The sequence below is a fragment of the Choloepus didactylus genome, chromosome 8 (assembly GCF_015220235.1).
Source record: "Choloepus didactylus isolate mChoDid1 chromosome 8, mChoDid1.pri, whole genome shotgun sequence".
NCBI classification, from domain to species: Eukaryota; Metazoa; Chordata; class Mammalia; order Pilosa; family Megalonychidae; genus Choloepus; species Choloepus didactylus.
Genome location: NC_051314.1, coordinates 108,258,310 through 108,282,710, shown reverse-complemented (window position 1 = coordinate 108,282,710; position 24,401 = coordinate 108,258,310). Strand labels below are relative to the sequence as shown.

The following is a 24,401-nucleotide window of genomic DNA, read 5'->3' as shown; positions in this document are numbered from 1 at the left end:
ACCAATACCTTAAAGACAATCAGGGCTGGAAAATAAACAGTAGACCCACCCTAGGGTATTGTGCTAGTTTGAATGTACTGTGTTCTCCAAAATGCCATTATCTTGGATGCAATCTGAGTGGGCAGATGTATTAGTGTTGATTAGATTGTAATTCTTTGTTTCTATGGAGATGCGAACTGCCCAACTGTAAGTGATAACTCTGGATGATTTCCATGGAGGCGTGGCCCCGCCCATTCAGCATGTGCCTTGATTAGTTTACTAGAGCACTATATAAGCTCAGGCTGAAGGAGCAAGCTTGCTACAGCCAAGAGGGACACTTTGAAGAACACACAAGAGCTCAGAGAGGAGATGCAGATGAGAGAAGTTTGAAGATGGCTGTTGAAAGCAGACTTTTGCTCTGGAGAAGTTGAGAGGAAAAATGCCCCAAAAGCAACTAAGAGTGACATTTTTGAGGAACTGAAGCCTAGAGAGGAACGTCCTGGGACAAAGCCATTTTGAAACCAGAACTCTGGAGCAGAAACCAGCCACGTGCCTTCCCAGCTAACAGAGGTTTTCTGGACACCATTGGCCATCCTCCAGTGAAGGTACCTGATTGCTGATGACTTACTTTGGACACTTTATGGCCTTAAGAATGTAACTTTGTAACTAAATAAACCCCCTTTATAAAAGTCGATCCATTTCTGGTGTTTTGTGTTCTGGCAGCATTAGCAAACCAGAACAGGTATAAAACCCCAGCACAATACAGAAACAAACAAACTACTACAACTATAAAGCATTAATGTCCTCTTTTACAAAATAATCTCTTAGGCCTTCTAAATCATCTCTTTTACATCTGGGTAAGATTAAAATGTATGGTGTTGTCTAAATGAACATGCACATTAAGCACAAGAGTTGTATATTATGGTGGACACCTGTGTTTTCCTCTGCACAGCTTCCCTTCCTACTATTCCCTTTTAACAAAACATGCCTCTTTCTCTGGAGCCAAGTCATTCAATTTGGGCTGGCAATCACAGCATCATGCCCTGGCCACAACAGGATTCAGAGATGGGCATGTGACCTAACATGTTCAAAAGTCCTTCTTTGAATTCATTCATTCATTCCCTCATTCATTTTAATGTGTGGAGCCTGAAAGAGGTGTTTTTCCCCTTCTGGGTAGCTTTTTGGTATATTTGATATAAATGTAAGCCTGGGACCTACTGTGTCCTCGATCACTACCCATCATGGAAGAAGGTGTTTGAATTAGGGCAGCATTAGACAACACACAGCCAGAAGTTATTACAAGAGATGAAGGGAGACTGGGGGAGAAAGGAAGGATGGGACAGAGACAAAGGGAGAGAGAGGGCAAGAGAGAATGGGGAGGGGAAGAGGAAAAAGAGAGAGAAGGGAGACAGACAGACAACTGGCAACACTATTTGAGCCCCTAGTAGGTCCACTGCTACCATCCAAGATGTGAGGCAAATGCGTTTCTGCTTAAGATGGTTTGAGTTGGTTTTCTGATTTCTAACTGAAAAAAAACATCACCTAATTATAGAAATATTCTAGAGAAACATGAAAAGAAAAAGCAGGAATTTATCTACATAGAAAATTCAAATAATTTTACATGGAATAAATCTCTGGGAGAATAGAGAAATTAAGATTAGATAACACACCCCTCCAAAAGAGTAAATTCTATTGTGTGAAATTCAACTGATTTCTCCAAAGATAAAGTGAGTCCAGGTGATGAAACAAGACAGTGAGAGAGCCTCCTAATATCAACTACTGTTTTTGAGGTTATTATCTGCCAGGCAGGTACTTAACCACATTATTTCATTGAAACCTCTTATAAAAAACCAAAGGCTTTATTATATTCATGAGGACTTGCAAGAAGAGGGAATTTAATTGCACCAGATCACACAGATAGTGTGTGATTCTCAGATGTCTACAACTCCCAAGCCCATGCTTTCAACTGCTAGGTTATTACGCCACAGTTACTAAGAGATTTTTATATGCCAAGCACTATCCTAAGCATTTTACATTATCTCACTTGATCTTTTCAGGTAAGGTAGATATTATTACCCTTATTCTATAAATGAGGAAGGTGCGACTTAGAGCAGTTAAATAACATGTACAAGGCAGTTAGATTTTTAAGCCAGGTCTTTCAGACTTCAAAGCTTGCAAGCTTAAGTGCAGAATGAGTGTACATGGAAAAAGGGAAAAAAAAAATCAAGAAATATGGAGGAGAATTAAAATAGAGAGGTGTGGCAGAGAGGGAGGCCTGATACATTCCAAATTAATTAAAAAAAATTGCTTGGAAATAAAGATGTTTCTATAATGAAGGGACCAACCTCTTACCTTCAGCTCAGGGTTTCTCAAGTTTGGCTGCACATTAAAAAATCTCTTAAAAAAAGAAAAAAAGAAATTCTGGTGCCCAGGCTATACTACAAATCAAAATAAACCAGCATCTTGTGAGGTGGGACCCAGGCATAAGTACTTTGTAAAGCTCCCCAGATGATCTCAATTTGTAACCAAAGTGAGAACCATGATGCTAGAACTCTCCTTCAGCTGTGCACCATTTGGTTACTTTTCCTACTTATGTATATTTAAAAAATAAAAAGCTAATGTTATATCCAATGCTTCAAAATAGTGGAATAATGTCCTAATTAAAAAAAAATCCTTCTCTCCCTTTCTCAGATTCATTTAGGGAGAAAGCAGAAAGTTCTCGAGCTTATGAAAATCAATAGCTATTTAATAAATACCAATTGGCTACAGGTGTCCTAAATAATCCTTGGAAAGTGACTGTTGAATTAGGGTTAGAGAATAAGTAATAATACACAGATCTAAGCTTGCTTCTGAATATCTTCGTCAAACAAATAGGATGACACTAAAAGCAGAATCATTTTTCCCCTTACACTTCTCTAGGTTGGATGCACAGGAGTAGAGGGGGTTCGAGCTTCTCAGAAATGATAATCAGATAGGTTAAAAGTCCATCATTTGATTACTGCCTTCCTTTCTGCTCTTTTTGTTTTTATTTATGAGATCCACTCTCCTCCCTACTCTCTTCCTCTCCTTAGAGATTCCCAGTCAACTTCTACTGATCATGCTCCACCTAAGCATAAGGGGTCAAAGTATCCATTTTTAATTGGCCCCAAGCGATCATGTATTCTGTGATACTGCATTATATCATTTTATAATAAATCTTTACTTGTAATAAATAAACTGCCCACATAGTTAATAATGATTTCCCTGTAATTTCTGAGTGTCTCCATGTTATCTTTTCCATAGGCAGGCAGTGGGACCTAGACTCAGGATTTTAAAAAGAAAAACTATTTTTTATTATGAACACCTTTTCATCAAGATTGTTGATTTACCATTATGTGCACAAGTCAAGTTTTAGCAAAGTAGTGCACATGGTTGCAGTGACACATATGCATAAACTCTGTGAAGATGAAAGGACATAGAATTTTCTAACCTTTTTTTGTTTGCTTGTTTAGAAAAGAAAAAAGAAATACAGGAAGGATATAGAGGAGTCAAAGCCAGCTGCTAACATCTCTCTAATATACCAGCAGCATGCCATTTGATTCTCCCAAGGCTCTGGGAATCTACTGCATGTCCTCTGAGAGCCCAGAAGATGGTCACTGAGTCACCTTCCAGGATTGTTGCTGCCCCGGGTATGTGACACACATCAGCGCTTAATGCATAAAAAGGAAGAGTCCATGCTGGTTTATCTGGTTTATCTGGCTATTCCTGTTCCACCGACTGGGGCATTCCCAATCCACAGCCAAGTTCACCCGTGAAATTATCCAACACATTTCAAATGCTCTTTTATTTCCAGCCAGCTACATATGGCCTCTGAGACTGGCCTGACAGAGCCAAAGAAGGGCTGTCCCCTCGCCAGCTGGCAGCAGGTGCGACTGCGATCCGTGGCAATGAAGACAGCACTCCAGTGAAGCATCTTCCCCAGACATGACTCCACGGAGCCAACTGAGAGCCTCGGGCCCAGCACAGATGCTCGGCAATGCCAACCACCAAGTGGCAGCCAAAGAGGACAACGTCCAGGGGCAGTTAATTCAAAGCACTAATTTCATTCCAGTTTAGTGACTTGTTTTAGTTTTTGCCTATGTATCCCATCCAATGTTCGTTCCTTATAAAGGGCCACAGGTTAACATTTAAACTAGTACATTTGAAACACTGAAAACTAAGCATGCAACAAAAATGAACATAAAAATTTGAACAATGACTGTTAATATACGCATTCTTATTGCAGTGAAATGACAATAACTGAATGGTTATGAAGGAGTCTCTCCTTTAGGCAGAGATGCAGATTAACTCTTACCCTCCCATTTTGCAGTCTCCAATTCCACCTTTCCACGCTCTTACATACTTTGGGTTGGCCCACAAGGACACGGGATTAAAGCTTCCACTTGAAAAATAAGGTCCCACCGGACTCAAGATTACAAAGAGCAGGGCTTTGGTTGGCTTCTTGACTCCAAGAGAAGCCTGCAATAAAGTAGAAGTACACACAATTGTAATTTAAAATGTAGACACCAGTGATAAGATCTAGAATAGAGCTATAACCATATATCAAAAGGGGCCATCTAATAGCAGGAGCTAGCCTTCTTAAGTTGAATTACACAAAGCCCAATGGTCTTATAAGAACAAAACACTTAAGTTTCTTTTTGCTTTGCTTTCTGAGTTGTTAGGATTTTAGAGGAAAAACTAATTTGTAAATTTTTTTGGCAGCACGGTTTTAGAGCAGAAGCATATTTCTAACTACCAGCTACATAACACCTTTCAAAGTTCCACTGACCGGGAGTTGGGAGATGGAAAAACCCAGATGTGGGTTTATCTTTTGGGGTGGAATTTAACATTTGCTTCTGTGACTTCCCCTTCTGTTTCACAGCCTCCAGCAGGTAACTGGCATAGGTGAGTGTGCCATTACCACACCTGACCATGTTAGATACCAGTCAGCAAGAGTGTGTAACTCCATTAGAAGTAAAGACACAAGACTAGATAAATAACTTCAAAAAGGCAGGGAATATATGACTTGGGAATATGTATCCTGAAGATCAAGGACAGAAGACAGCTTTCCCATAAACACCGGGAAATACATCACAGGCCAACAATGCAAAATCATACAAATTCCTCCAGCACAGTAACAATTAAAAGCAATGAGGATCAGCTGTATATTAAGGAGGTAAATTAGGAAACGGAAAGCAAACTATTGACGGCTCTGTATTATACAGTCAAAAAAGTCAAAGAGTTATCCTATGCCATTCGAGGCCAGAAGAAATAAGAAAACAAGTCAGGACTGTTACGTTAAGAGTCCCAGGATATCAACCACTTGTTGATACAGCCAAGAAAGAATCAGAATAAAAGGGAGACTCACTTCCAGCTGAGTTTGTGGTGAAACTGCTTGATAGTTGACTGGGAATTTTTTTTCTAAATTTCAGTTATACCTCTCCCAAGTTCCCTCTGCCCCATGCTCCCTCACCCACTGCTTCTGCCCAAATCAACAAGAATCAGGTGGGTAAAACACAAAGTTGTGTTTGTGTGTGATGCCATCTGAGAATCATGCAACCCTCAGGAAATGGAAAGCTGACTATGTTAGCACTCCACAATTAGAGGAAGACTGTGCTGGTTTGTATATATTATGTGTCCCAGAAAAAGCCATATTCTTTAATCAATCTTGTGGGGGCAAACATATTAGTGTTGATTAGATTGGAACCCACTGATTGTTTCCATGGAGATGTGAATCAATCAACTGTGGGCAAGACCTTTGATTGGATAATTTCCATGGAGGTGTTACCCCACACATTCAGGGTGGGTCTGAATTAAATCACTGGAGCCACATAAAGAGTTCACAGACAAAAAAGCTCAGAGCAACTGAGAGTGACATTTTGAAGAGGAGCTGCATCTAAGAGAGGACAAAACTCCCCAAGAGCAACATTCTGGAGAACACCATTTTGAAATGCAACCTGGGAGCAAGCAGACGCCAGCCCCATGCCTTCCCAACTAACAGGTTTTCCGGATGCCATTGGCCATCCTTCAGTGAAGGTACCCAATTGTTGATCACTTACCTTGGACACTTTATGGCCTTAAAACTGTAACTTTGTAACCAAATAAACCCCCTTTATAAAAGCCAGTCCATTTCTGGTGTTTTGCATGATGGCAGCATTAGAAAACTGGAACAAGGACCAAGCAGGGTATGGATATAAATACTACCTTCATTTCAGGAGCACGCTGAAGACTAATATTCTAAATTTTTTTATGGACCCTTGTAATGAGGAAGTAAGAGAAGCTTCTCAACAAGATTGAGAGATGGAATTTGCAGGACAGAGTCTCAATAACTTACCTAGCTTCTATGTTCTGGAATAAAATAGCTTGTTTGTGAACAAAACGAAAATTTTTATTAGATATTACATGACTGCCTGGAGCTTTTTTTTTTTTTTTTTAACTCTGAATACATGTATTTGGCACATCATGCATTATATAAAAAATATGAATAACACCTTCATGAAAAACTTTTCTGAGATAAATTTCACCTTAGACATTTATTTCCTTTCTCTTGATTTTATTGCTGCTTTTTAATTGTCAGATAAACAAATTTATTCCATAGGTAGTAGTATAGAGAGCACAGATGGAAAAACAGAATAATTCTATGCATTACATCTATTTCTAGAAAAATATCTGAATAAACCTTTCATTCTTAGCAAGCACATAAATTATAGACTAGAATGTTTCAAATGCTTAGAGAAAGTATGTTTATGTGAACTAACATTTTATTTTCTGAAATTTAAGTAAGGTCAATTCACATTTTACAAGTGCTTCTAGTACTGGTGTTGATCACAGCTTAATCAACTTCATCCTTAAATGATTACTTACAATGATCGCCTTTTCACAGAAAGAACTTTGTGACTTTACTTAAAATGGTCACACAGCTTCAAGTTGGAGAAGAAATGAAATGTAACTGCATCCATCAGAAAGGAAGCCTGGTGACTGGATCTGTTTCTCCCCTCAGGAACCATTATCTGTTCCTCTACTTTAATTCTCCCTTCTGTCCCAGAAAGCAGTAAGTCTGTGCTGCTACTATGACGGTTAAGAATAGTTTATTATATAATACTAATCAAATGGCAGTGAACAAAAATATATGATGACAAGGCCAGGCTTCTAAGCAAATAAAGCATAAACCACATAAATAAAGAGAAAAGACGGATGACAACGGCTAACAAGTTGTGTAAGTCAGCTTCATTTCCTTACAGGCATTTTGACTGCTTTTATAGTCTACCAGTCTTGGACTAGTTTAAACACATAAAAAGTTAAAAGGGGCTTTTAAAAAAAACATGTTAAATGAGAAATGTAAAATCTCACTTGCAAAGTATGTAACTTCTCAAGGAACCATGCTCTGAGGCTGAAATTCTGACGTGTTAAAAAAATTTAAAAAAACTCTTTTTACTTCATAGATACACTTCACAAATGGGGGTATTAAACACATGTATATTTTTGCACAGGACAAGACATCCTGGTGTGATGGACAAAAAAGAGACATGCCACTTTACCACTTCCTTCTGAGTCTGTCAGAAAATTACTTTATAGAAAGGCAGGTTTCAGGGGTTATCTGAATGATGGCAGAAAGAGCTGAGTGAGCCGAGAAAATCACTATTCGTCCATGTTTTGGCCTGGAAGGCAGAGCAGCACAGCGACATGAAGAGGGTTGAGAATAATTCTGCCAAGGCAAGGCAAGGCAATTAAGAGACAAAGAAATAAAGATAATTGGGAATAACAGCAGAACATTTTTCAAAAAGAGCAACCTCAAGCGGCCTTGTTCTTCTGAAAAAGTCCTATCAGTATTTTTAAGAGAAGATTAATTAGTTAAAAGGGAAAATGGTAGAGAATATTAGAATGACTGGCAGCATAAGGGATGTGGAGAGGCTCAAATGATTGTTAAGAAGGGTCACAAAGGGGAGGAACATCAAATTCATGAGTTATTTGTAGGAAAAACTAGAAGGTTTAGTGAAAGATTAGAATTAGCAATACCCCCCAACATTTATACAATGTTTCTTGGCTCTTATGACATTTTACAACCATTTTCTAATATAATACAGTAATCCATGAGATGAGTGATAATTTTTTTTAAATCGGGGAAACTGAGGCTCAAAACAAACGAATTGCCCAAGGTTTCACAGTAATTAAACTCTAGACCTTCTCTTAATCCAGAGCGCTTTTCAATATACCAAAACCACCCCTCATACTATATAAACCCTAGGCTCCAACCATATTCAACCCCTTCAGCTCCTCCTCATTTTCCTACCTCCACAGGCTGTAGCTACACTTCTCCCTCTACCTGGAACAATCTCCTTTAATATCCGATCTCTCCCCTACTAATACTAACCTTTCAATCTCAATATAAATGTCATTGAAATGTCATTGAAATCAGTCCACTAGACCAAGTTAGGTGCTCATGTTACCTGCTATTACAAGCACATGCACTTCCTTAAATTTAGACTACTAAAATAACTATCACAACTTCTGACAGCTGCTTATTTAATTCTCTGCTTCTTGCTAATCTGTAAACTACTTAAAAGAGCAAGACTATCTTTGTCCACTACACATAGGATAGGACTTAGATTATGCCAGGTGTGACTGTCCATCATAAAGAGATGTTTATATAAAAGGGCTGTGAAAACAACCTTGATGATTCTTTATCGTACTTGAATTATTTTGATTTTAAGAAAAAACTGATGCTACTCTTAATATGTTGCCACTGACACCACAGAAAAAAATGCTCCTGCCTGACTTTTACTGCTGGCTTCTGGACTAAGAAGTACATAGACTCTGAAGGAATATTGCCAGGTGAGCTAAAGCCCAGAATTTTCTGAAGCTTGCTATAAAATCAGAAGGGGACAAGGGCTGTGTAAGGTGTTTTGATGTCCCTCAGTCTGTTCACCTTCCTTCACTGTCACCCTGAGAAGTATAACCATGATAGAAGGCAATCTGTTTGTCCTTTCTTCTGGATCATTTCCATTAAATTAGAAATATGCCATAATATCTTTCATCTAAAGCAAACACAGTCCCTTACCATACGCCCCACTCCAGGAATCCATTCATTGCTCTGCTCTACTATATAGCAGAATTTCTTGCAACATTTGTCCATACTCCCTATCTTAACTTTCCCTTCTCACATTCTGAAAAGTTTCTGTGATACTGCTGACTCCCAAGTGATCACCAACAGAGGGGAACAAAACAGAGGAGGGATAAAGAGTTTTTCATAAAGTTGGCCAAAAGTCACTGTTTCTGGGGAGAGGTGAGGGAACAACCGGGACAGTGGCTTTGGGAAGTCTTTGATCAGTGAATCAGAGTAACACTTGCATTTCAGGCTGGCACCCACTCCACCCATATTGTATATGTGTAAAACTGAAACAAAATTCTACTGTACATTTTCTATTCTATTATTTCATTAGGAGGGAAAAAAACTCATCATAATCTACTTAACCACATTAATTTCAAGATCTATAATATATTATGAACCCCAATTTAACCAGGATGCTCCATTGAGTTGTTAAAAAGCCCGTGATCCTTTTGCCCTTGGAAAGGTTGTAAATAATTTACTTGGCAACTAGCCAATTGACTGTTTTCTCTGATATTACTGATTGTATTTGCTTTAAGACAATATGGACATTTTATTAAATAATAAGTACCTGTACATATCCAAAGTTTTTTGTTTTTTTTTTAATAATTAGTTCCACAACTATGTAATGATGCCGTGAACAACTGATTGTACACTGTGGATGGCTGTATGTTATGTGAATATATCTCTATGAGATTGTAGGAAAAAATATAAATAGAAGTAAAAGTGCTGGAGAAAACATGGAGAGAGGAATGTACCTATCTATTGTTGATGAAGAGGCAGAATGGTGTGACCTTTCTGGAGGTCAGTGTGGTGGTTCCACAAGAAGCTAAGTATGTGGAGGCCATAAGGTCCTACAACCTCATTATTGGGTATGTATTTGGAAGATTGGAGAGCAGAGACATGAATGGACACTTGCACACTGGTGTTTATGGAGGCAGTATTCATGATTTGCAATGGGTGGAGGCGGCCTAAGGGTACACTGACTGAGGAACAGAATGGTGAACTGTGGTGTGTGCATACAATGGAATACTGAGCAACTACAAGAAGGAGTGAAGCTGTGAGACATGCAATGAGGTGAATGGATCCTGTAGACATGTTGAGTGAAGTACACCAGAAACCAAGGCAAACACTATAATGCCTCCCTAATATGGACTAACTACAATGTGTAAACTCAGAATTGAATCTTAGAGCACAGCCTAACAGGAAAATGATTATTGTAATGGTCCCTAGATTGTAAGCTCTTACAGCAGTCAAATCTATTCCTGAATTGTAATAGCTATCTCCAAACTCTGAGACGTTGATCCCTTAATGTATAACCTGATTGGTCTCTGGAAATTGAGGATCTGTGTTCACCTGAAACTCAGAGCTAGAGCTCGGCAGATATGAATATCAGTATTAACGCATACAGCAACTGTTAAAAAAAAATAAAAAACAAGCTGAAATAGAGCCCAGACTTCAATTAGACATGAATAAAGCAGATGTGGTTAGGACTAGAGCAAATTGGGCCAAAGGGTAAAGGTTGAAACTGTGTTCAAACTTCAACTTCCATATGAGACCAAGGGAAGAAATATTTGTTTGGTGTAGATCTATATTTTCTAAACAATATAACTTGCACAGTTTGTTCAAACACTACAATCACATGGAACTTTGAATAGGAAGTGAGCTATTGTAGGTCTGTATAGATTAGAATGAAATAGCAACACATCCTAAAGTAATTTGGGTGGAGAATAAAAATATATATTCGGGGCCTCCCTGAAGAGCTGGGGGAGGATACAGAGGTGTTGGACTTCCTCACTTGGCTTGTTGCTGGTGTTCTCACAAACATTGGGGACTGACAGCTTGATGTGCTGAGCTGTCTGTCTTGGGGCTGGCCCCTATGAAGCTTGTTGCTGCAAGGAGAGGCTAAACCTGCTTATAATTATGCCTAAGAGTCTCCCAAGTGCCTCTTTGTTGCTCAGATGTGGCCCTCTCTCTCTAACTAAGCCACCTTGGTGAATGATCTCACTGCCCTCCCCTCTACGTGAGACCTGACACCCAGGGGTGTAAATCTCCCTGGCAATGCAGGATATGACTCCCGGGGATGAATCTGGACCCAGCATCATGGGATTGAGAACATCTCCTTGATCAAAAGGGGGATGCAAACTGAAACAAAATAAAGCTTCAGTGGCTGAGAGAATTCAAATGGAGTTGAGGGGTCACTCTGGTGGACATTCTTGTGCACTATATAGACAACACTATTTAGGTTTTAATATACTGGAATAGCTACAAGTAAATACCTGAAACCACCAAACTCCAACCCAGTAGCCTTGACTCTTGAAGATGATTGTATAACAATATAGCTTACAAGGGGTGAGAGTGTGATTGTGAAAACCCTGTGGATCGCGCTCCTTTTATCCAGTGTATGGATGGAGTAGGAAAATGGGGACAAAACCTAAATGAAATATAGGGTGGGATGGGGGGGGTGATTTGGGTGTTCTTTTTTCATTTTAATTTTTTATTCTTATTCTTTCTGATGTAAGGAAAATGTTCAAAAATAGATTGAGGTGATGAATGCACAACTATAGGATGGTACTATGAACAGTTGCTCATATACCATGGATGACTGTATGGTATGTGAATATATCTCAATAAAACTGAATTAAAAAAAAAAAAAAAAGATAAGCAGTTTGTCCAAGATTATACAGCTAGCCTAGAATGGTGCTGGGATTTAAACCTGGAACTCTCTGGCTTTAAAGGCAGACCCTAAGTTTTAAACTGTTAAATGTCAGACATCATAAAATGCTGTAGTAGAAAGAGCTCTAGATAGAGAGTAAGGCGGCCAGAGTTTGAGTCTATGACTGTGGGCACATTGAATAGAATTTTCTCTATGCCTTCATTTCCCTATCTGTAAATAGGTGATAGAATTAAATCAATGTCTTTAAAAAAAAAATAGCTCCAAAATTGATGAATAAGCATTAAACATCCTAAAGTAATTTTATTTTTCTTATTTTAAAATCAACCTTATCTACTGATTTAAATATCTACCCAAATGATAATAGAAAAGTTTTGCCAACTGAATCCCAAATACATACTGATGATCAGTTAGTATGGTTTCTATACACAGAGATAAGGCCAAAGCATTTCTAGCAACATCTCATAACTAGCGTTCAATCATGTTAAGCCTAAAGCTCGGCAAGTAGAAGAAAATAGTAAGGGCTACTCTGATTGGCCAAATTTTAAAACTTAAAACTTTTTATTTTCATTTCCTTTTTGTAAGAGTCAAGCCTGCACTCCTGCAACAACCCTACTTATATATTAACTAAGTTTAAAGTTGTCCGCAAGAGAGGAGAGAAACCTTCCTATAGTAAATGGAAATTCAGGTAAAAGAGAGCATCCTTTTGAGATTCAATATATGAGAATAATCTCCAGTGGGAAGAAGGGGAATGAGGGTGAGAAGATAGAGAGGAATAAGCAAACAAAGAGAGGAATTTATATGTCCCATGATGACAACTGCCATGAACTAAGGAGTCTAATAACCTGCTGTGCCAAAACACCAACAATCATCCCCTGTGATAATGCTGAAATGGGCAAGGACAGCTTCCAGAGGGTGCTCAGCAGGAAGACTGACAGATAATAACAAGCTGATTTTCAAAGGCTAAAAATCAATGCCAGTAAGCTGGATCTCTAAAAACAGACCTGAGGTTTGAAGTTACAAAAAAGGGCCTGTTAATATGAAATATAATAGTGATTATGCAAAGGAGATTTTAATATTGTTTCTAAAAAGTGGAATTAAAGAGAGATAGATCAAATAGGATTGCAACAGATACACTAAGAGTGTGGTCAACACCAAAGGTAACAATTACAAATTTCTGTTGTGTGAACTAGTCCACAAACCCCATTCAGAGTTTTTTGGTTTATAGAAGCTAATTAGGAATGGAAAAAGTCATTAAGATGTTATTCAACATTGTGCTGGAAGTGCTAGCCAGGGCAATCCGGCAAGACAAAGAAATAAAAGGCATCCAAATTGGAAAAGAAGAAGTAAAACTGTCATTGTTTGCAGATGATATGATCTTATATCTAGAAAACCCTGAGAAATCGACGATACAGCTACTAGAGCTAATAAACAAATTTAGCAAAGTAGCGGGATACAAGGTTAATGCACATAAGTCAGTAATGTTTCTATATGCTAGAAATGAACAAACTGAAGAGACACTCAAGAAAAAGATACCATTTTCAATAGCAACTAAAAAAATCAAGTACCTAGGAATCAACTTAACCAAAGATGTAAAAGACCTATACAAAGAAATATACATAACTCTACTAAAAGAAATAGAAGGGGACCTTAATAGATGGAAAAATATTCCATGTTCATGGATAGGAAGGCTAAATGTCATTAAGATGTCAATTCTACCCAAACTCATCTACTGATTCAATGCAATCCCAATCAAAATTCCAACAACCTACTTTGCAGACTTGGAAAAGCTAGTTATCAAATTTATTTGGAAAGGGAAGATGCCTCAAATTGCTAAAGACACTCTAAAAAAGAAAAACGAAGTGGGAGGACTTACACTCCCTGACTTTGAAGCTTATTATAAAGCCACAGTTGCCAAAACAGCATGGTACTGGCACAAAGATAGACATATAGATCAATGGAATCGAATTGAGAATTCAGAGATAGACCCTCAGATCTATGGCCGACTGATCTTTGATAAGGCCCCCAAAGTCACTGAACTGAGTCATAATGGTCTTTTCAACAAATGGGGCTGGGAGAGTTGGATATCCATATCCAAAAGAATGAAAGAGGACCCCTACATCACTCCCTACACAAAAATTAACTCAAAATGGACCAAAGATCTCAATAGAAAAGAAAGTACCATAAAACTCCTAGAAGATAATGTAGGAAAACATCTTCAAGACCTTGTATTAGGCGGCCACTCCCTAGACTTTACACCCAAAGCACAAGCAACAAAAGAAAAAATAGATAAATGGGAACTCCTCAAGCTTAGAAGTTTCTGCACCTCAAAGGAATTTCTCAAAAAGGTAAAGAGGCAGCCAACTCAATGGGAAAAAATTTTTGGAAACCATGTATCTGACAAAAGACTGATATCTTGCATATATAAAGAAATCCTACAACTCAATGACAATAGTACAGACGGCCCAATTATAAAATGGGCAAAAGATATGAAAAGACAGTTCTCTGAAGAGGAAATACAAATGGCCAAGAAACACATGAAAAAATGTTCAGCTTCACTAGCTATTAGAGAGATGCAAATTAAGACCACAATGAGATACCATCTAACACCGATTAGAATGGCTGCCATTAAACAAACAGGAAACTACAAATGCTGGAGGGGATGTGGAGAAATTGGAACTCTTATTCACTGTTGGTGGGACTGTATAATGGTTCAGCCACTCTGGAAGTCAGTCTGGCAGTTCCTTAGAAAACCAGATATAGAGTTACCATTCGATCCAGCGATTGCACTTCTCAGTATATACCCAGAAGATCGGAAAGCAGTGACACGAACAGATATCTGCACGCCAATGTTCATAGCAGCATTATTCACAATTGCCAAGAGATGGAAACAACCCAAATGTCCTTCAACAGATGAGTGGATAAATAAAATGTGGTATATACACACGATGGAATACTACGCAGCAGTAAGAAGGAACGATCTCATGAAACATATGACAACATGGATGAACCTTGAAGACATAATGCTGAGCGAAATAAGCCAGGCACAAAAAGAGAAATATTATATGCTACCACTAATGTGAACTTTGAAAAATGTAAAACAAATGGTTTATAATGTAGAATGTAGAGGAACTAGTGATAGAGAGCAATTAAGGAAGGGGGAACAATAATCCAAGAAGAACAGATAAGCTATTTAACGTTCTGGGGATGCCCAGGAATGAATATGGTCTGTTAATTTCTGATGGATATAGTAGGAACAAGCTCACAGAAATGTTGCTATATTAGGTAACTTTCTTGGTGTAAAGTAGGAACATGTTGGAAGTTAAGCAGTTATCTTAGGTTAGTTGTCTTTTTCTTACTCCCTTGTTATGGTCTCTTCGAAATGTTCTTTTATTGTATGTTTGTTTTCTTTTTAACTTTTTTTTCATACAGTTGATTTAAAAAAGAAGGGAAAGGTAGAAAAAAAAAAAACAAAAAAAAAACAAGGAAAAAAAGATGTAGTGCCCCCTTGAGGAGCCTGTGGAGAATGCAGGGGTATTCGCCTACCCCACCTCCATGGTTGCTAACATGACCACAGACATAGGGGACTGGTGGTTTGATGGGTTGAGCCCTCTACCATAGGTTTTACCCTTGGGAAGACAGTTGCTGCAAAGGAGAGGCTAGGCCTCCCTATGGTTGTGCCTAAGAGCCTCCTCCCGAATGCCTCTTTGTTGCTCAGATGTGGCCCTCTCTCTCTTGCTAAGCCAACTTGAAAGGTGAAATCACTGCCCTCCCCGCTACGTGGGATCAGACACCCAGGGGAGTGAATCTCCCTGGCAACGTGGAATATGACTCCCGGGGAGGAATGTAGACCTGGCATCGTGGGACGGAGAACATCTTCTTGACCAAAAGGGGGATGTGAAAGGAAATGAAATAAGCTTCAGTGGCAGAGAGATTCCAAAAGGAGCCAAGAGGTCACTCTGGTGCGCACTTTTATGCACACTTTAGACAACCCTTTTTAGGTTCTAAAGAATTGGGGTAGCTGGTGGTGGATACCTGAAACTATCAAACTACAACCCAGAACCCATGAATCTCGAAGACAGTTGTATAAAAATGTAGCGTATGAGGGGTGACAATGGGATTGGGAAAGCCATAAGGACCACACTCCACTTTGTCTACTTTATGGATGGATGAGTAGAAAAATAGGGGAAGGAAACAAACAGACAAAGGTACCCAGTGTTCTTTTTTACTTCAATTGCTCTTTTTCACTCTAATTATTATTCTTGTTATTTTTGTGTGTGTGCTAATGAAGGTGTCAGGGATTGATTTAGGTGATGAATGTACAACTATGTAATGGTACTGTGAACAATCGAAAGTACGATTTGTTTTGTATGACTGCGTGGTATATGAATATATCTCAATAAAATGAAGATTAAAAAAAAAAAAAAGAATAAACAGTGATAACTTGCCCCACCAAATACCCTAAAACAGGAAATCGATTTGCACCTCGGTTCCAATGAATGTAGGACGAATATATAGGCTGGCAGATGTTGAATACGGGACCCATTCTTGATCCAATTTCACAAGCTGCTGAATACACTCTAAGAGCTCTTCCTTATCAAATACCTGGAAGAATGGAAAACATAACGAATGAAGGAATTTTCTCTCACTGTAGCAATAAGAAATGATTCTCATGGAAGCTTTAGACTATTTAAAGAAAAGGAATAATACAGCCAAATAACATTTTTTTCTGTGATTTCCCCCACTCCGTGCAAAAACAGTGCTGGGACATATAGGAAAGGTAAGAAGTTGGATTCCTACCTCTTATCATACAAACAATTCAATTATTGTTGGATTAAATACTTAAGTGTGATAAAATATTTAAGACTTTCAAAATTAAATGCAAAGTATCTCTGTGAGCCTAAGGCAGGGAAGGATTTCTCAAGAAAGAAATGTAAAACATAAATCATAAAGGAAGAAATTGATAAATTTTTGACTATTTAAAACCTGATGATTTCTGTTCTTCAAAATATGTAAGAACAAGCTAAGCAAAGTTATTTGTAGCATGTAATCAACAAAGGATCATAACAAGAATACATGAAGATATCCAGGAAATTAGTTAAGAAAGTGGTAGATAATCCAATAGAGAAATGGGCAAGAGCAAAGAGCATTTTATTTCCAAGAAGAAAATTTTTTTCATATCCTACATAAGGGAAAGTATGAAAAATAATTTATGTTAAGTAGTTTCTCCTCACCTTGTAGAACAGAGAAACATACTTTTAAAAGATGTGAAGAGTTAACCAAGCTAGAGGTGAGTGAGAAACAAACTTCTGAACAGAGCTCATGACATCAGGATTTGCATATCTAAGTACTAACCTATAACGGCAATTACAGAATAGTAATGTTACAGAAATTGGGATTGCCAGTCACAAGACACACCATCACCCTGTGTCACTTGCTCAAGTCTCTGGTATTATTGTCTAGAGATAAGATTGATTAGAAAGAAAACATGAGCAGACATTTTAGAACATGGATCCAATTTCTGTCACTGTGACCTTGGGCAAGTAACGTAACCTCTACAGGTTTGAGTTTTCTGCTCTGTAGAGAGGCTCTACAAAGATTTACAATAATTACCTTCTTGACAGTGACTCATTGCTATGATTAAACAGGCAAGGAATGTGAATGCACATCACACAGTTTGTAGCAGAACTGATGCCTAATAAAGGTGACTTCCCTTTCCTTCAGGCCCAATTTTAAGGTTCCTACCAATGATCTGTATATAGTAGGTAGAACAATGAAACAAGGATATAGTCCAAATAACTTACCTTGGTTTCCCTTCTGCTACTACAGTGTAACCTCTAAAGGAGGTGGGTAAAGTACGGGTTATAAAAACAGGAAGTGGGAGGAAGAGTCTGGCCATAAAGGAGCAGTTAAGTGAATCTAGCTGTCCCTAAGCTTCCTCAACACCCAGCTTGGGCTAGGTTCCTGAAGGACAGACACACAGAATATGTAAAAGGAGAAAGTGATTTCTTTCAGTTCAAAAAGGCAGCCTAGTTATGCCTCTATGTCTCAAAGCAACCTCAATAACCTACCTAAGTGGGAACCTTAGAGGGTCTAAATCTAACCCATCTTAGAATGAATTCTGTTCCATAAGAAACAATGTTATAGCCGGGATACACTGAACATAAGTAACCACTTTATTATCCTTTTTTGTAAAAGAAAACTTTGCTTAAAATATTTAAACAATTAATCAAATCACTGTACACTGCTAACATCCAAAGCAATTAGGCAAAATATCTGTGCTATTTTCCATTTTCAATATTACAATTTCACATGACCTTTAAATTTTTTTTTACTTTGAGACAGATTTTGCTTCCTTATTCTATTATTTCTTACATACACATTAATTCCCCTCAGACACTGATAATGAAATAGAAATATTGAGGAATGGCCAAATGATATTGGTTATTTTCTTCTAGTTTTACATTACTAATTACAAAGTAGACCAACTGGAAACTATTTAACATTCATATATGTTGGTATTCTGAAATGATTTGTTTGGTGGTAAACTGACAGTGGCCCATTATAGCAAAAGAAACTCCAAAACTTACATACCGGCAACGTTGCCCTCACTGCAGATCGGTACATTCTATCCATGTTGAGGTTTGGCCGAAACAGACGAATTTTATTATCTACTCCTCGAAATGCCTTCAATCCTTCAAATAACTGCAGATAAAAGAGAAATGAATCTTAAGGGGATACCGAAAGAAAAATAATCCCTGTGCTCCAAAGACTGCCTTTCCTGGGGGTGCTCACTCCCTTGGCATGAAAGCTGTTGACAGTGACCTCTACTAGAGATCCCTAAATCTAGGAAAGCCAAAGTTAACAAGGCTGGTTATAGAAATTGGGAATAAAAAGAAATCTTTTTATTACCGGAATCTAGTGGGAATTCAGAGGTACCTTTTGCTTAGCAGGAGCCATACTGCTGAATAACACATCAAAGCAAGTGGGAAGAAAGGATCTCAAAGCATGCAACATCGGATAATTGCCCAGATGATGAAGGCCCCCCTGGACTCTGCCCCCCAAAAGTATGTAGCATGCATCCTTTCATTTAATCTGCCTCATTCAAACTCTACATAGTAGATAATCTAGATGTGACCAAAGCTGGTTCAGTCCCCAAAATCACAAAAACCAGGCAGCTCAACACTGTACTATGTTACGGTCAGTTCCATGTCACCTTCCTCAAACCAAGTGCCACCCCAGATACACCACTAAGCAGGGATGTGAAAAAATTTTAAACTAGGTACATACCAATAAATGAGGAGTAAAGAGAAAAATCAGTACCTTTTTGTGGGAAATTTTAACACAGGCTAAGTAACTGATAAAACCAACAGGCTTAAAATCAGTAAAGATATATAAGAACTGAATAACAAGAACAAATTTACCTAATGGACTTGAAGAATTCTGCACACACCATCTGCAGAAAACATTCTTTTCACATAGTTTCTAACCATAAGATAAGCCAGAAATGAATACCAGAATTATAACTAGAAAATATCCACAATGGTAAAATAAGAAACCCATTACTAAATAAACTATGAATAAAAAAAGAAATAATCATGGAAATTAGAAAATATGTTGAACTGAATGATAACAAAAAGTAGGATGTTTAGAGAGATTTAAAGCCTTAACACTTACATTAAGGGCAAAACAAAAGCACAAAATTGGATGTAGTATTTAAGTGCAAATATATAAGTAATTTATTAATTATAATAGGACTAAAGCTTCAATTAGAAGATAGGGTGGTCAGAATGGACTCAGGTGACAACATTTAAATCAAAAAGATACAGAAAAAGACGTCATGAATATACGTTCTAAAATAAAGCTAGTGAGGTTGTATACTAAATATACAACAAAATGGACTTTAAGGCAAGAAGCATTACTGCAGGTAAGGAAGGTAACTTCATGAGGTTCAATTTACTTCACAATTTTAAATTTGCATATACTTGATGTAGCTTCAAATGTTAATAAAGATTATATTTTAATCTTATTTATAGATGCAAAATATACAAAAAGAGAATACAACATGACTAAACTGAATTCATCCCAGCAATGGGGGATTGGTTGAACATTAAAAATCAGTTAATGTTATTCATTATATTAATGGCTTAGGAGAAAAACTATAGATTTCATTAGATGAACTAAATACATTTAATAAAAACTGAACATCCATTAATGAATTTTTTAAGTTTCCTAGCTATCTAAGGAGGAAAGAGAATTTCCTTAAGTGTTAAACTATAGCAACACAAAACTGCAGCAAACATTTTACTTAATGGCAAAATGAAAAATCTTTCCTCTGGGAACATCATAAATTGCCTGCTACAGCCCCTTAAATTCAGTATTATATGACCAGAATAGAAATGCCAGATTAATGAAATAAAAAGTTTAAGTTTTGGAAAAGAAAAAAAAATCATAGCTTATGACATAGATGATATGATTAAATATGTAGGAAATCAAGAAAAACTGACAGGTAAATTTTTTAAATTAAGAGCTTAGGCAAGGTGGCCAGATGCAAAATTATATTCCTTTGTAGTGCAGCAGTTAGAAAATGAAAACACTATTTACAATAGAATTAAAAGACAGGAATACTTAGGGGGAAAAAATCTAATGAAAGAAGTGAAATACCTACAATACAAGGAATATGAAAAACTTTACTAAGAATATTGAAGACCTAACAAAATGTAGAAGGCAATCCTGCACTCATGGATTGAAAGACTCAGTATTATGAAGATATCAATTCTCCTTAAATTGATTTATACATATTCAACACATGTAAATAAAAATCACATCAGGACATTTTTATTTGCTTTTGACAAAGAGAATGACAAAACTCAAAAAACTGATTCTAAATGTTAAACGGAAAAGCAAAAGACCAAGAATATCCAAGGTACTCTTAAAGACGAAAGGAATGAAACAACGGAATAGAATGTAGATACAGGAGTATGTGAGATTCAGGTCCCACATATTCTCCCAGAACCTTGATAATACTCATCAAGAGAAGGGGCACATGTCCCCTCCTTTGGAAGTTGGGCAGGCCTTTGTAACTGCTATGACTAGCAGAGTATGCCAGAAGTTATGCTGTGTGCTTTTGAGGCCAGGGCATAAAAAGCAAAAGAGCTGCCACCAGGCTCTGGCTCTTGAGACACAGAGCCTTGGAGCCCTAAATTGCCATGTTAGAAGTCTGGCTACCTTGAAGCCACCATGCTAGAGACTGCATGGAAAGAGTGATGCCCAAAGAGCCCCAGCTTTTTCAGCCACCGCTCTTTGAGTTTCCTAGTCCAGACACTAGACGTAGACTCCAACTCCCACCACTATCTGACCACAACCACATGAAAAACCCCAAGCAAGAACTGGCTTAGTCTCTCTAACTAAGCCACCTTGGCAGGTGATCTCACTGCCCTCCCTGCTACATGGGATCTAACTCCCAGGGGTGTAACTCTCCCTGGCAACACAAGATATGACTCCCGGGGATGCATCTAGATGAGGCATTGTGGGACTGAGAACATCTTCTTGACCAAAAGGGGGATGCAAAATGAAATAAAGCTTCAGTGGCTGAGAGATTTCAAATGGAGTCGAGAGGTCACTTTGGTGGACACTTTAACACACTATATAGATAACACCTTTTAGGTTTTAATGTATTGGAATAGCTAGAAGTAAATACCTGCAACCACCAAACTCCAACCCAGTAGCCTTGATTCTTCAAGATGATTGTAATAACAATGTAGATTACAAGGGGTGACAGTGTGATTGTGAAAACCTTGTGGATCGCACTCCCCTTATCCAGTGTATGGATGGATGAGTAGAAAAATGGGGACAAAAACTAAATGAAAAATAGGGTGGGATGGGGGGGATGATTTGAGTGTTCTATTTATTTTTATTTTTTATTCTTATTCTGATTCTCTCTGGTGTAAGGAAAATGTTCAAAATAGATTGGGGTGATGAATGCACAACTATATGATGGTACGGTGAACGGCTGATTGTACACCATGGATGACTATATGGTATGTGAATATATCTCAAAAAAACTGAAATAAAAAAAAAGTCAGTAAATAAGTTTCTCGGCACTCAGGATGCATTTTCACGTAAGATAACTGAGATATGAAAGTCCCTTAAATCTGTACTGTAACACCTAAAGTACTATATATATGTGGAATAAAACAATTAAAAAAAATTAAAATGGGTTATTACTCAAAAAACAAACAAACAAAAAGAACTGGCCAGCAAACCTAGTCAAACCCAGAATCATGAAAGATAATATTAAAATTCTGGTTGTATGAAACCATTCCTTTTGTTACATAGATAACTGATACCATACACAGTCCAGCTTAATGCAAAACATTTTTGTCTTTCTTTGTAAGTGGAACACAACAGAGAAGAGTTCAGTTTCTATTTCACAAAGGATAACGGTAATTTGAGAATCTTTTTAAACTGCCTTGGTGGTCACAAAAAAATCTTCCTTGGCAAAACTAACTGAACTAGCATCCCAACTCAACTGTGCAGATTTCCAAAGTTTTTGAAAACCAATGGTCAACGAAATCTTTTTAAACTTTCAAAAGTGACCCTAGTTCTTTCTCACCTACTCCCTGCAGGCCAGTAGTTTTCAAAGTATGATCCCAGGAGCAGCAGCATCAACATGACCTAGGAACTTGATAAAAATGCCAATTCTTAGACCCTCCCATCCCACTCCCACAAATAGAATCAGAAATTCTGGGTGTGGGGCCAGGTAATTCTGATGCATGCTAAGTTTGAGAACACTGCCAGGCTCTGCCATTTTCCTTCTTTTCAAATTTAAACGTAGTTTCATAATTTAATTTAATCTTCATTACACCCTAAAATATAGGCAAGGCCACTACCATTCCCATTTTATAATTGAGAAAACGGAAGCTTGGAGCAAAGAATGAATGAACGCATCCAAGTTGACAGAGCTGAGAGCTGAGAACAGGCACTTACATCCCTAAGTTCAACATTTTTTGTGGCTACATTGTCAGCGAATGTTTCATCTGCACTTATAATTTTGAATAAGTTAACTGAACAGGCTTCACTAGTGATTTTAGTGCATACATTTAGGGGTATCATAGGGGATAAGAGCTTGGCTGAGAATCCCACACTGGAACCCTGGTTCGATCACTTACAGCTATTATCTTGGGCAAGGAACTTAACTTTTCTGAGCCTGCTTCTATAACTGAGAGATAGTAATATGCCTCAGGGTTAATAATAATGACTAATATTACTTGGGCTTTCACAAGTAATATGTACAAGGCATGGGTTTAGATGCTTAAATAAATTACCTTATTTTACTTTTACAACAACACTAAAGTAGTTTACTAAAAGTAGATATAAAATGAGGGTCCCTTCAAAGATAATGAAATTGAAGCGCAAGTGATCAAATAAATTTCCTGTCATTAAGTCTCTAGAGCGCAACAGAAATAGGATTTGAACCCTGGATGTCTTACTCCAGAACTGGAATGCTTAACCATATGCTTTCTCATTTAAGAGAATTAAATGAGATGAGCCTTCTTAGGTACTCAGGACTGTGCTGTGCACATTGCAAGGATTCAGTGTTCTTTCATCTTCATCATTATGAATATTTACTGTCTTGGTACCTAATAAGTAGACCCTGGCCTATTTCTAGCACCTGCAAAATTCTGGGTATAATGTCCAACACTTAAAAAGGAGTAAAATAAAGTGGGGATTGAGGGAATGGGGAGTATATTATGCAACTAACTGTGCATCCTGAGAACAAACAGGCAAAGAATTCTCCCCTAAATATTTTATGCTTATAACTCATGCCTGAAGGACGTTTAATTGCATGTCCCTTAACATATATAAATACACAATATAGCTAGTCATAAAAACATCCATTACAAAGGAGAGGCTAGGCCTACTTATAATTGTGCCTAAGTGTCCCCTCCTGAATGCCTCTGTTGCTCCGATGTGGCCCTCTCTCTCTAGCTAAGCCAACTTGGCAGGTGAAATCACTGTCCTCCTCTCTAAGTGGGTTCTGACACCCAGGGGTGTAAATCTCCCTGGCAACGTGGAATATTGACTCCTGGGGTGGAATCTAGACCCAGCATCATGGGATGGGGAACCTCTTCTTGACCAAGAGGGGGATGTGAAAGGAAATGAAGTAAGTTTCAGTGGCAGAGAGATTCCAAAAGAAGCTGAGAGGTCACTCTGGTGGGCACTCTTACACACAATATAGATAATCCTTTTTAGGTTCTAATGAATTGGAATAGCTAGTAGTAAATACCCGAAACTATCAAACTATGACTGAGAACCCTTGAATCTTGAAGACTATTGTATAACAATGTAGCTTATGAGGGGTGACAATGTGATTGGGAAAGCCATGTGGATCACACTCCCCTTTGTCCAGTGTATGGATGGATGAGTAGAAAAATGGGGGCAAAAAAAAAAAAAAAAAAAAAAAAAACTAAAGGAAGAACAGGGGGGCAGTTTGGGTGTTCTGTTTTTACTCTTGCTTTTTTTATTCTTGCTTTCACTTTTTCTGGTACAAGGAAAATGTTAAAAAAAATTGATCAGCGTGATGAATGAACAACTATATGATGGTAATGTGATCAATGGATT

The 24,401-nt window shown here is 37.8% G+C and overlaps 1 protein-coding gene across 2 annotated transcripts in view; it reads right to left on the bottom strand.

Annotated features, from left to right (window-relative positions):
- BCAT1 (branched chain amino acid transaminase 1) overlaps positions 1–24,401 on the bottom strand; it is a 63,174-nt gene that overhangs the window by 25,244 nt on the left and 13,529 nt on the right. For both annotated transcript variants that reach the window (XM_037847256.1, XM_037847257.1), the window contains exons 4-6: positions 18,372–18,482; positions 16,263–16,382; positions 4,313–4,476 (exon numbers count right to left, since the gene is read on the bottom strand). In XM_037847256.1, the coding sequence (XP_037703184.1) occupies positions 4,313–4,476; positions 16,263–16,382; positions 18,372–18,482 (395 nt within the window). The remainder of the gene's footprint in view (positions 1–4,312; positions 4,477–16,262; positions 16,383–18,371; positions 18,483–24,401) is intronic.